This window comes from Gekko japonicus, unplaced genomic scaffold (assembly GCF_001447785.1).
Source record: "Gekko japonicus isolate JY-2015 unplaced genomic scaffold, Gekko_japonicus_V1.1 scaffold1607, whole genome shotgun sequence".
NCBI lineage: Eukaryota > Metazoa > Chordata > Lepidosauria > Squamata > Gekkonidae > Gekko > Gekko japonicus.
Window position 1 is genome coordinate 304,714 of NW_015161445.1, and position 12,600 is coordinate 317,313.

Genomic DNA, 12,600 nt, shown 5'->3' on the forward strand with positions numbered 1-12,600 from the left:
TTCGCCGCCGGCGACTTCCAGCCGGGCCTCAAGATCAAGGAGGAGAGCCTGGGGGGGGCGGTGGCCGGGCCCCCTCCGGCCCCGCACGGCGACGGCGGCGCCTATCTGGGCGGCAAGAGCTCGCCGCTGGCCGTGGCCATCTCCTGCGCAGACTACGCGCCGCCTCTGCCCAAGACCCCGGGAGGCGGCGGCGGCCACCACGAGGCCTCCTCCTCCTCCTCCTCGCTGGAGTCCGTCCTCTACAAAGCGGAGGTCGCCGCCGCCGCCGCCGCCGGTGGCTCTTACGGGCCAGCGCCTTGCAAAGCCTCCACCAGCTGCATCGTGCCCCGGGACAGCCTCAGCCTGCCCTCTACCTCCAGCACGGCCCCTGCGGCCTTGTACCAGCCGCTGGCCCTTCACGGCCCTCAGCAGCTGGCCCTGCCCCCCACTGGCATCAAAGACGGCTTCCCCCAGCTCTACCCGCCTTATCTGAGCTATATAAGGTAGGAGGGGTGACCCCCCCCCCCATGTCAACCTACTTTTAAAATCTGGTTAGTAGGGGCTGTTTAAAGAAATCTTCGCTGATTCACTGCTTGCCTTTGCAGACATGAATCGATTTACAAACAAAACACCAACCAGCGCTTATAGTGACATCCACACTTGGTGGGGTATTGTGCTGTAGGAGTCACCTTTTGGACAGGAAAATGCAGGAAGCGAATGATTGTGTGCTTTTAGTGCCTTCCAGTAGCTTCCCACTAATGGCGACCCAGAATGATCTAGCCTATATTGATGTAGTCTGGATATGGGTGACTTTTGGTGATAACTAGTGGAAAGAGAGAAGATCTGTTTTTGATTAAGGGCTCAGAATGTCTTTTTGAGATCCTGAAGGACGTGAAATATAACACTAAATCAACTTTTAGTGCACTTTCTAACTGGATTTTGCCAGTTCACATGGTAAAATCCAGTTGTAAAGTGCACTGAAAGTGGATTGAAAGTGGATTATTTCGTGTGTGTGACCACAGCCTTCGCTATGATTAAAAACACGCTACCTTTGGTTCATAGCAGGGGAGGCCGTCTTTGATAAGTTCCTTTTTTTTTTGGCCTCGAAACAACTTACCATTTCTGATCAACGTTAGTCCATTCAGACAAGCGTGGTCTGCGAAGGGGGTAGGCAGCCCGAGTGCCGAATAAAACCGCGTCTACTTGTGACGTCATTGGTGCGCCAGGAAAGGAAAGGGTTGTTCTTGGCCAAACACATGGGGGGGGGGCAAACCTAGGCAAACAGCACTGCCAGCGGCTGTGAGGGTCTGGAGACAGTGATGGGCGTAAGCTGTTTCTTCCGTTTCCCATGCTGATGACCAGCAAGTGGCGATCAGCTTGCTGTGATTGCTTGCAGGCTCAGCAAAATGGTGTGCTGTTCGGTGCATGTGCTGATTGCGTACCCCTGTCCTGTGATGGTCGCTCCTGGGACCGGGACAGACGATTTCCCCAGCTCTGTTACCTGAGGTCCTTTAAAGGAGAGGTGCCTCTAGTTTAGATGACTAATCCAGCTTTGATGGCTTGCGGTTTTACACCCTTGCAGAGGAAAGGCTCAATTAGGGTTGCACACCAGTCTTCCTCTGATGCCATTGATTGGCCAGAAACCTTTACCATGGCCTCTTTGTTTTCGAAGCACGCATGCCTACAATAGGGGAAGGCCTGAAGGGTACTTTTAACAACCCAGTCCAAAGCAGGTCTACTTAGAATCCTATTGAAGGCTGCTTGGTGGACCTTATTGCCAGGGAAATGTCTTTAGGATTGCACTGTCATTGGCTGATGTAGGTTTCTCCTCACAGACGATCCAGCTGTTCACTTCTACAGTGAGGCAAAGTGGGCGGCATCAAATGTCAGTCACTGCCGAGTAGTGAAACAGTTTGCTTATTTCCATAGAGGTAGGTCAAGATATGTAGCCATGTTAGTCTACCTGTAGCAATAGAAAATCCAGTAGCACCTTAAAGACTAACAAAAATTTTGTGGCAGGATAGGAGCTTTGGTGAGCTGAAGTGAGCGGTGACTGACCCTACTACACATTTTGTTTGTCTTTAAGGTGCTACTGGACTCTTATTTTCATGATTACATATTTGATTGGGAGCACAGACCACAACTAAGTTATAGTTCTGATCATTCCCTAATAAATTATAACTAATGGTCATTACAGTCTTTTACGTGATGATTTCAGAGTGGGTTGTGCAATGAAGGCACTTTTTATTTCCACAGACTAATTTATCATTAACAGGGGAGGGGTCTTGTTACAGACAAAACACCTTTTCTGTGGAGTTTTGTAGTTTCCCAGAAGTCCTCCCCCCCCAAAAAAGGACCCCTATTTTAAAAGTGAAGATTGTTTAGATACAATTTCTTCACACAAAAAGGGCAAAGTTCATTCATGCCAATGATGGATAGAGCTCCTAAAACACAAACCATTCATAAAAACTGTGAAGCAATGACATACAACTTTGTATGCATTATAAATAAATCTGGATCACTTTGTCAGCAATCTGGTAGTAGTAAATCTGGACCTGCCCATAAAATGTTCACACTTTTTGGCATTCAGACTGACGGTTCACACCCCACAATCCTCTCTGTTTAAGCTGCTGATCCGATCAAAGGAGAATTCCAGCTGATTGTTGTGCATTAATAGGGGGTAGCAATTTAACGCACTGGGCCTGCCCATAAAATGTTCACACTTTTTGGCATTCAGACTGACTGTTCACACCCCACAATCTGCTGCTGATCTGATCAAAGGAGAATTCCAGCTGATTGTTCGTTGTGCATTAATAGGGGGTAGCAATTTAACACGTACAATAAAATATTATATGGAATGGGGCGTGGGGAGGAATCATAGAATCATAGAGTTGGAAGAGACCTCCAGGGTCATCTAGTCCAACCCCCTGCACAAGGCAGGAAATTCACAAATACCTCCCCCTCCACACCCTCAGTAACCGCTGTTCCATGCCCAGAAGATGACAAAAAAACCTCCAGGATCTCCAGCCAAACTGGCCTACAGAAAAATTGCTTCCTGACCTCAAAGTGGCGATCAGCATTTCCCTGAGCGTGTAAGATAGGGCCACATCCCTGCCCTCCCTCTCATGATCTGCCTAAGTTCACAAGATCAGCATTGCTGTCAGATGGCTATCTAGTCTCTGTTTGAAAACCTCCAGAGATGGAGAGCCCACCACCTCCCAAGGAAGCCTGTTCCACTGAGGAACCGCGCTCACTGTCAGGAAGTTCTTCCTAATGTTTAGCTGGTTTAGCTTCTGGTTTAATTTCAACCCATTGGTTCTGGTCCGACCTTCTGGGACCTGAGGAGCGCCAGGATCCTGTGCCTTGAGACTATCAAATAGCTGTAAGCAACCATTCCAAGGATCTGGTGATTGGCATCCTACAAAATTAAGGGGGAAAAGTTCAAAGTGGTTAAGACGCTGAACTGCAGGCTGTGGAAGGTCAGTAGTTCAGCGGAAAAATTAAGGGGAAAAAGTTCAAAATTAATGGCTTTGCCATTAAGTGACTACTCTGTAGACACCAAAATTCTTATGAATGGACTTCCACAAACTGTGCTGTAATTTTGAACAGTATTATCTAGCAAAGTGTGAAAATGTAAATGTAAATATGCTTTCAATAAAATGGGTATTATTAAATCATGAAGGTGTCAGGATAAGGCTATATCGATGACTGGTCTTTCAGCAAGCAGGTACCATGACTTGGGTCCTACCAGCCTTCAGTTGATATAAGTAGATCTTTCCCTGCCTCCTCTTCCTCCTAGAAAACCGACCTTTGTTCCCTGAAAAGGCTGTACTGGATATTGGGGATCCATATGGACAACAAGCTTCATGGGGTGGGGGTGGGTGGTGATGATGGGGGCCGTGGGAAAGAGGCGGATCAGGCAAGAAACCCCTTGTGTGATAGTTGGAGAGGTAGTAGGACCCGTCCGGGCATTTCTCGTTGGAGGATATTGTGACTGAAGCATCTCACAAGCTGTAAACGGACCAGAAGATATCAAAAGAGATCTCTTCTCTGCGAAACGAGTCTTTCTCATACTTGAGAGCCCCGTTCTGATTGAGTGATAGTCCTCGGAATGTGCGTCAGATGAATTCCATTGAAGTCAGCGGAGATGACCTGTCAGCATTTAACTGGCTTGGAACTTCTTCAGACAGTGATACTTAGATGAGAGGAAGGAGGTGGGAGACTTGTGCTTCCATCCAAGCCTACCATGTTCGGAGGGGGACAATACGTGTTTGGGTGTGAGTGGACTTTTGAGAGGTGAGGTTTACCCCTGCCATGTGTCCTACCTGATTCACCAGCTAGCAGAACCAAAAGCAGAAGGGATCATGGTTTGGACACCTTGAGAAGGATTGAAGTGGTAATTCTGTTTTAGAAATAAGTTTGTGGGGTTGTAGTTAAGGGTAAATAGAAACTATTTTACTTATCCATGCTGTGCATTTCAGGTGGTTTAATCAGTAGATCCAGTGGTTTAAGCATTAGTTAAGAGGGCTGGGGACCACGGTTGTGAATTTGGGGTGCACTTGATGTGGGCTTGGCTTGGCATGTTGTTGTAACACGGAAGGAAAAAGGAAATAGGAAAGACAGCCTTTCTTTCTCACAAGTGTCAGATTTTGTTTACTAAAGTTCAGGTTCCCTTGCACTTGCTTCAGTACCTGAAATAAATAACTCAGTTGCAGTCTCAGTAGTATGCAAATGTACATTGGGTAATCCATCAAAATGCAAATGAATCATCAACTAAAATTAATTTTGACTGGTTGATGATCCTGATCGTTGTGCTTTGCTGATTATCCTCCAGCGGATCAGTAGATGATGCTTTCTAAACAGCAAATATATCGAGATACCTCTGTTTTTAATTTAATTATTTTTAATTTTCTATTTGTGTTTCTTTCTAATCCCCCATGCTGTGCTTTTATGAATATTCATTATTTAAAAAAGGATCGAACACGGAAAGTGGTTCCCAAAATACCCCATCAGAAAACAAACAAACGAGAAAAATCCCCAAAATCCTAATTCAGGGATCCATAGTGCCATTTTAGCTAGAGTGCCACTCAATTCTGAAGCACCTTGACTTCAGTGGACTTAGAAGTCGACTTAGAAGTCCACTTAGCACTTAATACTGCAATATTGTAGAATGATTTTAAATGGTTTTAAATATGTTTTATGTGCTGGCTTATGCCTGATTGTAAGCCACCCTGAGCCCGCTTGCGGGGAGGGCGGGCTATAAATTGAATTTATAAATAAATAAATAAATAAGTGCTTAGAATGGCACTGCCGCACAAGAGCAGATGGCTGGTGTGACGGAGAAAGCGCCATCTGTCACTGAGCCTCCTTTTTATACACACCTTTGCAAAATGAGTGAGGCTTCACAAGTGTTGTAGCAGATCTCAGAGAGGTGGGAACGATACAGCACTGTTCTTCTCTCGTGAGATAATGGAGGGTCCCATGGCTCAAGGTAATACGCAGTGCAGCAAATTACGCAGTGCACCAACATTTCTTTAAATGTGGGTCCACCCAACAACCCTTGGTCTGGGGAGGGGGGGTTGAAGAGTAAAGGGGTTAGAGGAGGCCCCTGCCTGTGCCTTATTCCTTGTATCTGCCCCCCTTTTGTTCACTTCTAGTACTGTAAGAGGTGAGGTGGAGGAAAAGCCTATGAGCAGGTAAGCTACAAGCAGGAGCCTTAAATCAGATACGCTTTCCCCGCCCCTCAATTATATCATGTGACTCGGGAAGAAGTTCGTTTAAAGGGGCAGGTCTGCCCTTGTTACCTCTAGTCTGGGTTGAGGCGTGTCACAGATGTGTGTTTTTATTAGGCACGTTGAAGGATGTTTCCATGTTCATTCGAGCCTTGCCAACATTTATTTTTTGCCATCCTTAGTGTTCCTTTACAGAGTAAGCTTTTGTGAACTGTCAACAGGGGCTCATGCTTCTAGAGTTTGTATATTTTATTGTTATGAGGCACATCATGTAGTTTGAGGGGGAATTTTTGTAAAGTTCATTATTTAAAGGTATCCTGATAGACTGAGTCCCATTTTACTGATCGGGATTCCTGGGGGCATTGTCAAGGGATCAGACAGACTTCATGCGTTTTTGGAGGGATATTTCCTGTTACTAAAAGAAGAAACTATTTGAAAGATGCGCTTGTACTAATACATATATTGCAACTTAACTCTTATTTTGCTAGGACAGGTTTTTTTGGGGGGCGGTATTTTCTGTGTGTGTGTGTGTATGCTTGGAAGTCACGGTTGACTTCTGGAGACCCCTAGTGAGGCTTGGACATTTCAGAGAGGTGGGTTGTGATAGCCTGCCTCTGCGTCCCAGCCCTGATATTTCTTGGAGGTCTCCCTTCCTAGTACTTGGCAGGGTTGGTCCTGCTTAGCTTCCAGGGTCTGACGAGATTGGGCTTGCCTGGGCTATCCAGGTCAGGGCACTAGGGCTCATGAAAGGGTTCATTAGTGACCTGGGATCAGTAATGAATGATCAACAGTTGCAAAAATTAATATATTGCTGTGTATTGAAGAGAAATAGAACTGCCTTTATCGGCAGATTGATTATGGGAGAGATGGTCTACTCAGTCACCTTGCATATTAACATAGGACGCATACGATGGTTCCCCTGATAGGCTGTGTCTAGCTGTTTTTTTGGTGTTGCTTCATTCTCTGTTTTTGCACTGTTGCATTTCCTAGATCCCTCCCTTTTGTACAGAATACCTTCTGTTTTAATAGCTCCACTGAATATTATAAACTTCCATTTCCTTCCTGCCTTTGTCTAGGTCGGATGCAGAAGCCGGCCAGAGCCCGCAGTATACTTTTGAATCATTGCCTCAGAAGATATGCCTCATTTGTGGTGATGAAGCCTCAGGATGTCACTACGGAGTTCTTACCTGCGGAAGCTGTAAAGTCTTCTTCAAGAGAGCGATGGAAGGTATTGTGAGAGGTCTTTTTTGCAATCCATTCTAATAATTAATATGTGATATAGACTATTAAATCTGTAGTATTTGTTAGCACCATAGTTGGTGTTATGCATTTAAGAGAAGACATGTAAATAGATGCAGAATATTATAAGCTGTAACGCTCTAGCCTCAGAACATTTTGTTTTGGTGTGTTCCAGAGCGCTCTTGAGTTAGACATTTTTTAAAATGTGCATTTCTTAGTTCATAAAGCAAATATGAGCCAGTTTGGTGTGGAGAGCCAGTGTGGTGTGTTGGTTAAGAGCAGTGGACTCTAAGCCACTCTGAGACTCCGAGTGAAGGGTGGGGTATAAATCCAACTCATCTTCTTAAATTTCAGTGCATGCTTGAATGAATGAAATGAACTTTCCATGGCATTGGCACACAACCAAATGGAAAGTCGGTTGCCAGTGTGTCATCCAGTCATACTGTGTGGTGGGGTTTCATTCAGGGTGGTGTGTATTTGGTGCTTTAAGAAAGTAGAACTCGACGTCTAGATTCTGTGCCCAAGAAAAGCTGAATTTTGTGACCACTATACATTATGCACATTGAACTGAGTTGGACCTTTTGTTATTTTGCATTATTTATTCTGCAAGTGGAGGAAAGGCGGCCTGGTACAGACTTGATTTTGTCCACTCTCGGAAGCTAAGCAGGGTCGGTACTTGGAATGGAGACCACCAAGGAGGACTCTGCAGCGGAAGGCCATGGCAGACCACCTCTGCTTCTCACTTGCCTTGAAAGCCCCTTGCTGGGGTCGCCATAAATCAGCTGCAACTTGACAGCACTTTTCACACCCCTTCTGCAAACATTTAACTGTTTTGCATAACATATTCCAGTTTTATCAAAGTGGGTAGCCGTGTTGGTCTGAAGCAATAGAACAATTAGAGTCCAGTGGCACCTTTAAGACCAACGAAGTTTTATTCAAGGTGTGCGCTTTTGTGTACATGCACACTTCGCCAGACAATGAAATGGAGTTACAGAACATAGTTGTATATATAGAGAGAGCGGCTAATTTAACAAGCCACTCTCTCTATATATACAACTATGGCTGCGGTCACACACACAAAATAATCCACTTTCAGTCCACTTTCCAACTTAATTTTTTGTCAGTTCACACAGTAAGTTGGAAAGTGCACTGAAAGCTCACACCTTGAATAAAACTTTGTTGATCTTAAAGGTGCCACTGGACTCTTAATTTTGTTCTATTCCAGTTTTGCATCCCATCCCGACGGGCAGCATTTTTCTCGCTGCTTGGCCAGACCAGTGGCCCCAGCCCCTTGATAGGTTTGTTGCTTTCATGCTTTCCTAAAGATGCTGTTAGAAGGACCACATGGCTGGAAGCTTGTCCTGAATCAGCCTGAGAACAGCCATAGAGAAGGCAGAAGAGCTCGGGGGGAGTGGCCAGAACACAGCAGCAGAGCCACATGCCTTCCATGTGCAAGGCCTCAAGTTCAGTCCCTGGCATCTCCAGTTGGGCAGCAAGACTTGGATCAACTTTGGAGGGCAGCTTTTGGGCAACACTTGGCTAGATGAATTTGGGGTCTGGCTCAGAATACAGTGATCTGGGTAAGCACAAACCCAGTTTGTAGCACCCATCTGCAGGACAACATTTGCAAACAGTTGAATTCATGGGGACAACATACTCAGTGTTGTGTACAGATTCAGAACCTCTGGCTTCTATATGGGCTTAAACAGTGCTGTGGAGGAAAATCACAGGGTTGATTTCTTAATTTTTTTCCCACCGGGAGTTTGTTTGGCTTAAAATATTTTACAGTGCAGTCCTAAGAACGCTTTCCTGGGAGTAAGCCCCACTGAATAGACCCGAGTAGGCTTTTGAGTGTGTAGACCTGCCTACGATTGCTCTCTTAGGCTCCTAACCTTGCTCTATACGTAAGGATTTGCTTTGTGTGTGCAGGACAAGTAGTAATTAGAAATGTGTGTAAAGTGCCATCAAGTTGGAGTGACTTAACGGCAGCGCCATTGGGTTTTTTAGGTGAGTGAAAAGCAGTGGTGTTTCGCTGTTGCCTTAAGGACATAAGAGAAGCCAATGTTGGATCAGGCCAATGGCCCATCCAGTCCAACACTCTGTCACACGGTGGCCAAAAATACCATGTGCCATCAGGAGGTCCATCAGTGGGGCCAGGAGACTAGAAGCCCTCCCACTGTTGCCCTCCCCCCAAATATCAACAATACAGTGCATTGCTTGCCTCAGACTGAGAGTTCCCATCTATACCTTGTGGCTAATAGCCACAGATGGACCTCTCCTCCATATGTTTATCCAATTCCCTCTTGAAGCCATCCATGCTTGTAGCTGCCACCACCTCTTGTGGCAGTGAATTCCATGTGTTCCTTCCTCTACAAAAGAACAAAGTTTAAGTCCAGTGGCACCTTTGAGTCCAACAAAGTTTAATTCCGGGTATAAGCTTTCATGTGCATGAAAGCTGATACCCAGAATTAAACTTTGTTGGTCTTAAAGGTGCCACTGGACTCAAACTTTGTTCTGTTGCTTCAGACCCACCTGTCTTTCTCTCCCTTCCAAGTACCATGGCCCCACCCAGTTTCCGAGATCTGACAGGATTGGGCTGTGCGATATACCATTCCGCATCCAATTAATTAAATAGATTAATTAAATATTAATCTACTTAATATTTATATATATTTGAAAAGACTGTTGCCCACCTCTTCCATGGTTCTGTAAATTCTCTGTGACTTCTTTCTGTTGTGGCCTTGCATTCCTAGTATAATGTTTTGGCTTATAGAAGATGTTGGGGTTGCCTCCTTGCTACATGCCTAGTTTGCAAAAGGGAGGCTGGCATGCATGCTGTGATGTAATCAATACGCAGTGCCCGGGAGCTGTGCTGGTTTCCTAAGACTGGTTTTGGGTGAAACTGGTTTCTTGAGTGCTAGAGAATTCTATACAGAAATCTTAGCTATAATGGGCCAGATCCTACAACTCTGTTCTGGAGCTTTTCTCTGTCTCCGTGAGCTTTCCATTAGCGGAAGGATGCCTGTGCCAAAGGACAGTTCCGCTGCTAGCGGAACAAAATCACAGGCTGCCACCCCAAGTGCAATCTGGTTTTTGTGTTCTAATGTTGCTGTTTAAACAAGTACACACCCTTTCAGGTAGGGGTTTCTTGACTGTGGTGGATTTTAGGGCCAAGAAGGGGTTTGTAGATTATTTTACACTAAAATAGATTTTAAACCCTTGCACAACACGATCACAAATTATAATGATTTCTTTTTTTCACATGTTACAAGCATACTTGTTATCTTCCTTTTCTAATACATAGCAAGTTCTTATAAAGGGAATATTTTAAAATGAAAAATGTAATTTCTCAGCGGTACTGTGTTTGCCCTGCTACCACTTTGTTTGTTCTGGGCATTGTGCAAAACACCTTCCTAGAAAATGCCCAGATTTTACTTGCACGTGCACTTATTTTGAATTCTCAGTTTGCTTTATGGTGCCACGCAGCAAGGAAGCTGATGTGCTGACAGTGGTACTTCCGATTGATTTTTAAGTCAACACATTGCCAATCAACAAAAATGCTGTGAGTGAAAATGCATTCAATGTGGGCCGGAGGGTGGGATGGAGGAATCAGCCCGCAACAGCCCAGAGTTCTGAATTAGAGATTAATGAGTCTCCAGCAGTGAAGTACACAAAACCACAATTACCAGTCTCCTCCAACTACCTTCCAAAACATCCATTCCCCCCCCCCCAGGGAAATGATGTCTGTAGTCTGGAGAGGAGCTGTAATTCTGGGAGATCCCCAGGCCCCACCTGGAGACTGGCACCCCTGAATAGGGATTGGGACCATGGCTTTGGGGAAGGGATCGATGCTTTCCCTCACTCTGTTTCCCATTTTAAAAGGCCTCCCTTTTCCACAGTACACGTACCTTGTATTTTCCCTCTATCGGAGCCAAAAGCAAATCCGAGAGTGCCGTTTTCGATCAGGGGAATGGCTTGGGAAGAACAAAATATGGCTCCCTTTCTCCAGCACCATGGCTTTGATTCATATTACCCTATTCGCATTACAGCTTTTTGCATGTAAATTAGAGGATCAGATCAGAGAGGCCCAATGCGAAGGCCTCCCTTTTTCACAGTACACGTACCTTGTATTTTCCCTCCATCAGAGCCAAAAGCGAATCCGAGAGTGCCGTTTTCTATCAGGGGAATGGCTTGGGAAGAACAAAATATGGCTCCCTTTCTCCAGCACCATGGCTTTGATTCATATTTCCCTATTCGCATGACAGCTTTTTGGCATGTAAATTAGAGGATCAGATCAGAGAGGCCCAATGCCAGGTGTAGTTGGGCTCTTAGGATAGACCCTTATATGAGCTTCTCCCTGCCCCCAGAAATGAGTCATACAGATTTTTTTTTTTAAAAAGTGTCTTTGGATCATGTGAGTAGGGCTGAAAATAGGGTTGTCTGCTCTGGGTTGGGAAAACATGGAGGTGTTGGGGGTGGAGCCTGAGGAGGGTGGGGTTTGGGCAGGGGAGGGACTTCAGTGGGATATAATGCCATAGAAACTAGCTTCCAAAGGGTTCCAGGGGAACTGATCTTTGTCACCTGGAAACCACTTGTAATTCTGGGAGGTCTACAGCCACCACCTGGAGCTTAGCTGGCAAGCTTAGCTGAAGGGGAACCTCACTTTAAAATAGGGCATGACCAAGTCACAGGTAACTGCTTTGAAGTTTTATTTATCACAGTGCAAGAATTACACATTTTAAGAGGATTCCCCGAGAAAAAAGATATAGAAAAAGGTTGAAAAAAATATAATTTAAAATTGTTTTTCTGAGGTCTTTACCATTTTTCCTGGTACATAATTTGGGAAATTTTGTGGCACAATGGGGGGAAAAACCCATATGAAATATTTTCTCTTTTGGAATGAGAAAATGCACTTAAGACAATGTTTTACTTATTCAGAATGTGTAGCATGAAATTTTTTTCCTCAAGTCAATCTACAGTATTAGAAACTGGAAAAAACTGTGTATATTATGGCCAAATACAGCATATGTTACTTTTGAAGATATGTTTATTGTTGCTATCAAGTTGATCTTGAAGTCCAAACATGCTGCTTGTTCAGTTCAGGCTATATGAGACTGTTTTTGTTGAAATCATATATTTTTCTTTTGTTTTCTATGAAAATTTGTTTTCTAATTTCAACATTTATTTTTCTTCTCTCTCATCTGGTAAAACTTCAGATACATTTTCAGTTCTTTCTCAAGTACTGAGATTTTTGCAGTTTTGCTTTTAGAAACCTAAGGCATTTATCCTCTTATATTCCATAAATATCCCAAATAGTGCTTATTTTATATGCTAACTAGATTATAAACAATGCATTTTATACTATTAAAGCAGTAAAATAAGTGTCAGCCTGATAGGCAGGTAAATGTTGCATATGTTTTAGTTTTTTTCAGTCCTGTTGAAGTCAGTTGTATGTAGGGCTAGAGCCTTGGGAAACTTATAGACTGCAGAAGTTAGGAACATTTTGGCAATGGGGAAATAACTGAAGACTGGGTGAGCAAATGAATCACTACCTAATCTACTTTATATAAGATGGATCCTTGAAACCGGTTTTCTGGAGGGTAGATGTTCAGATAATCCTGGCATAGACAATTACCTCAAAGCACAACCA

At 44.4% G+C, this 12,600-nt stretch overlaps 1 protein-coding gene across 1 annotated transcript in view; it reads left to right on the top strand.

Annotated features, from left to right (window-relative positions):
* LOC107125615 (progesterone receptor-like) overlaps nucleotides 1-12,600 on the top strand; it is a 93,795-nt gene that overhangs the window by 1,350 nt on the left and 79,845 nt on the right. The window contains exons 2-3 of the mRNA XM_015429047.1: nucleotides 3-482; nucleotides 6,788-6,939. Of these exons, the coding sequence (XP_015284533.1) occupies nucleotides 3-482; nucleotides 6,788-6,939 (632 nt within the window). The remainder of the gene's footprint in view (nucleotides 1-2; nucleotides 483-6,787; nucleotides 6,940-12,600) is intronic.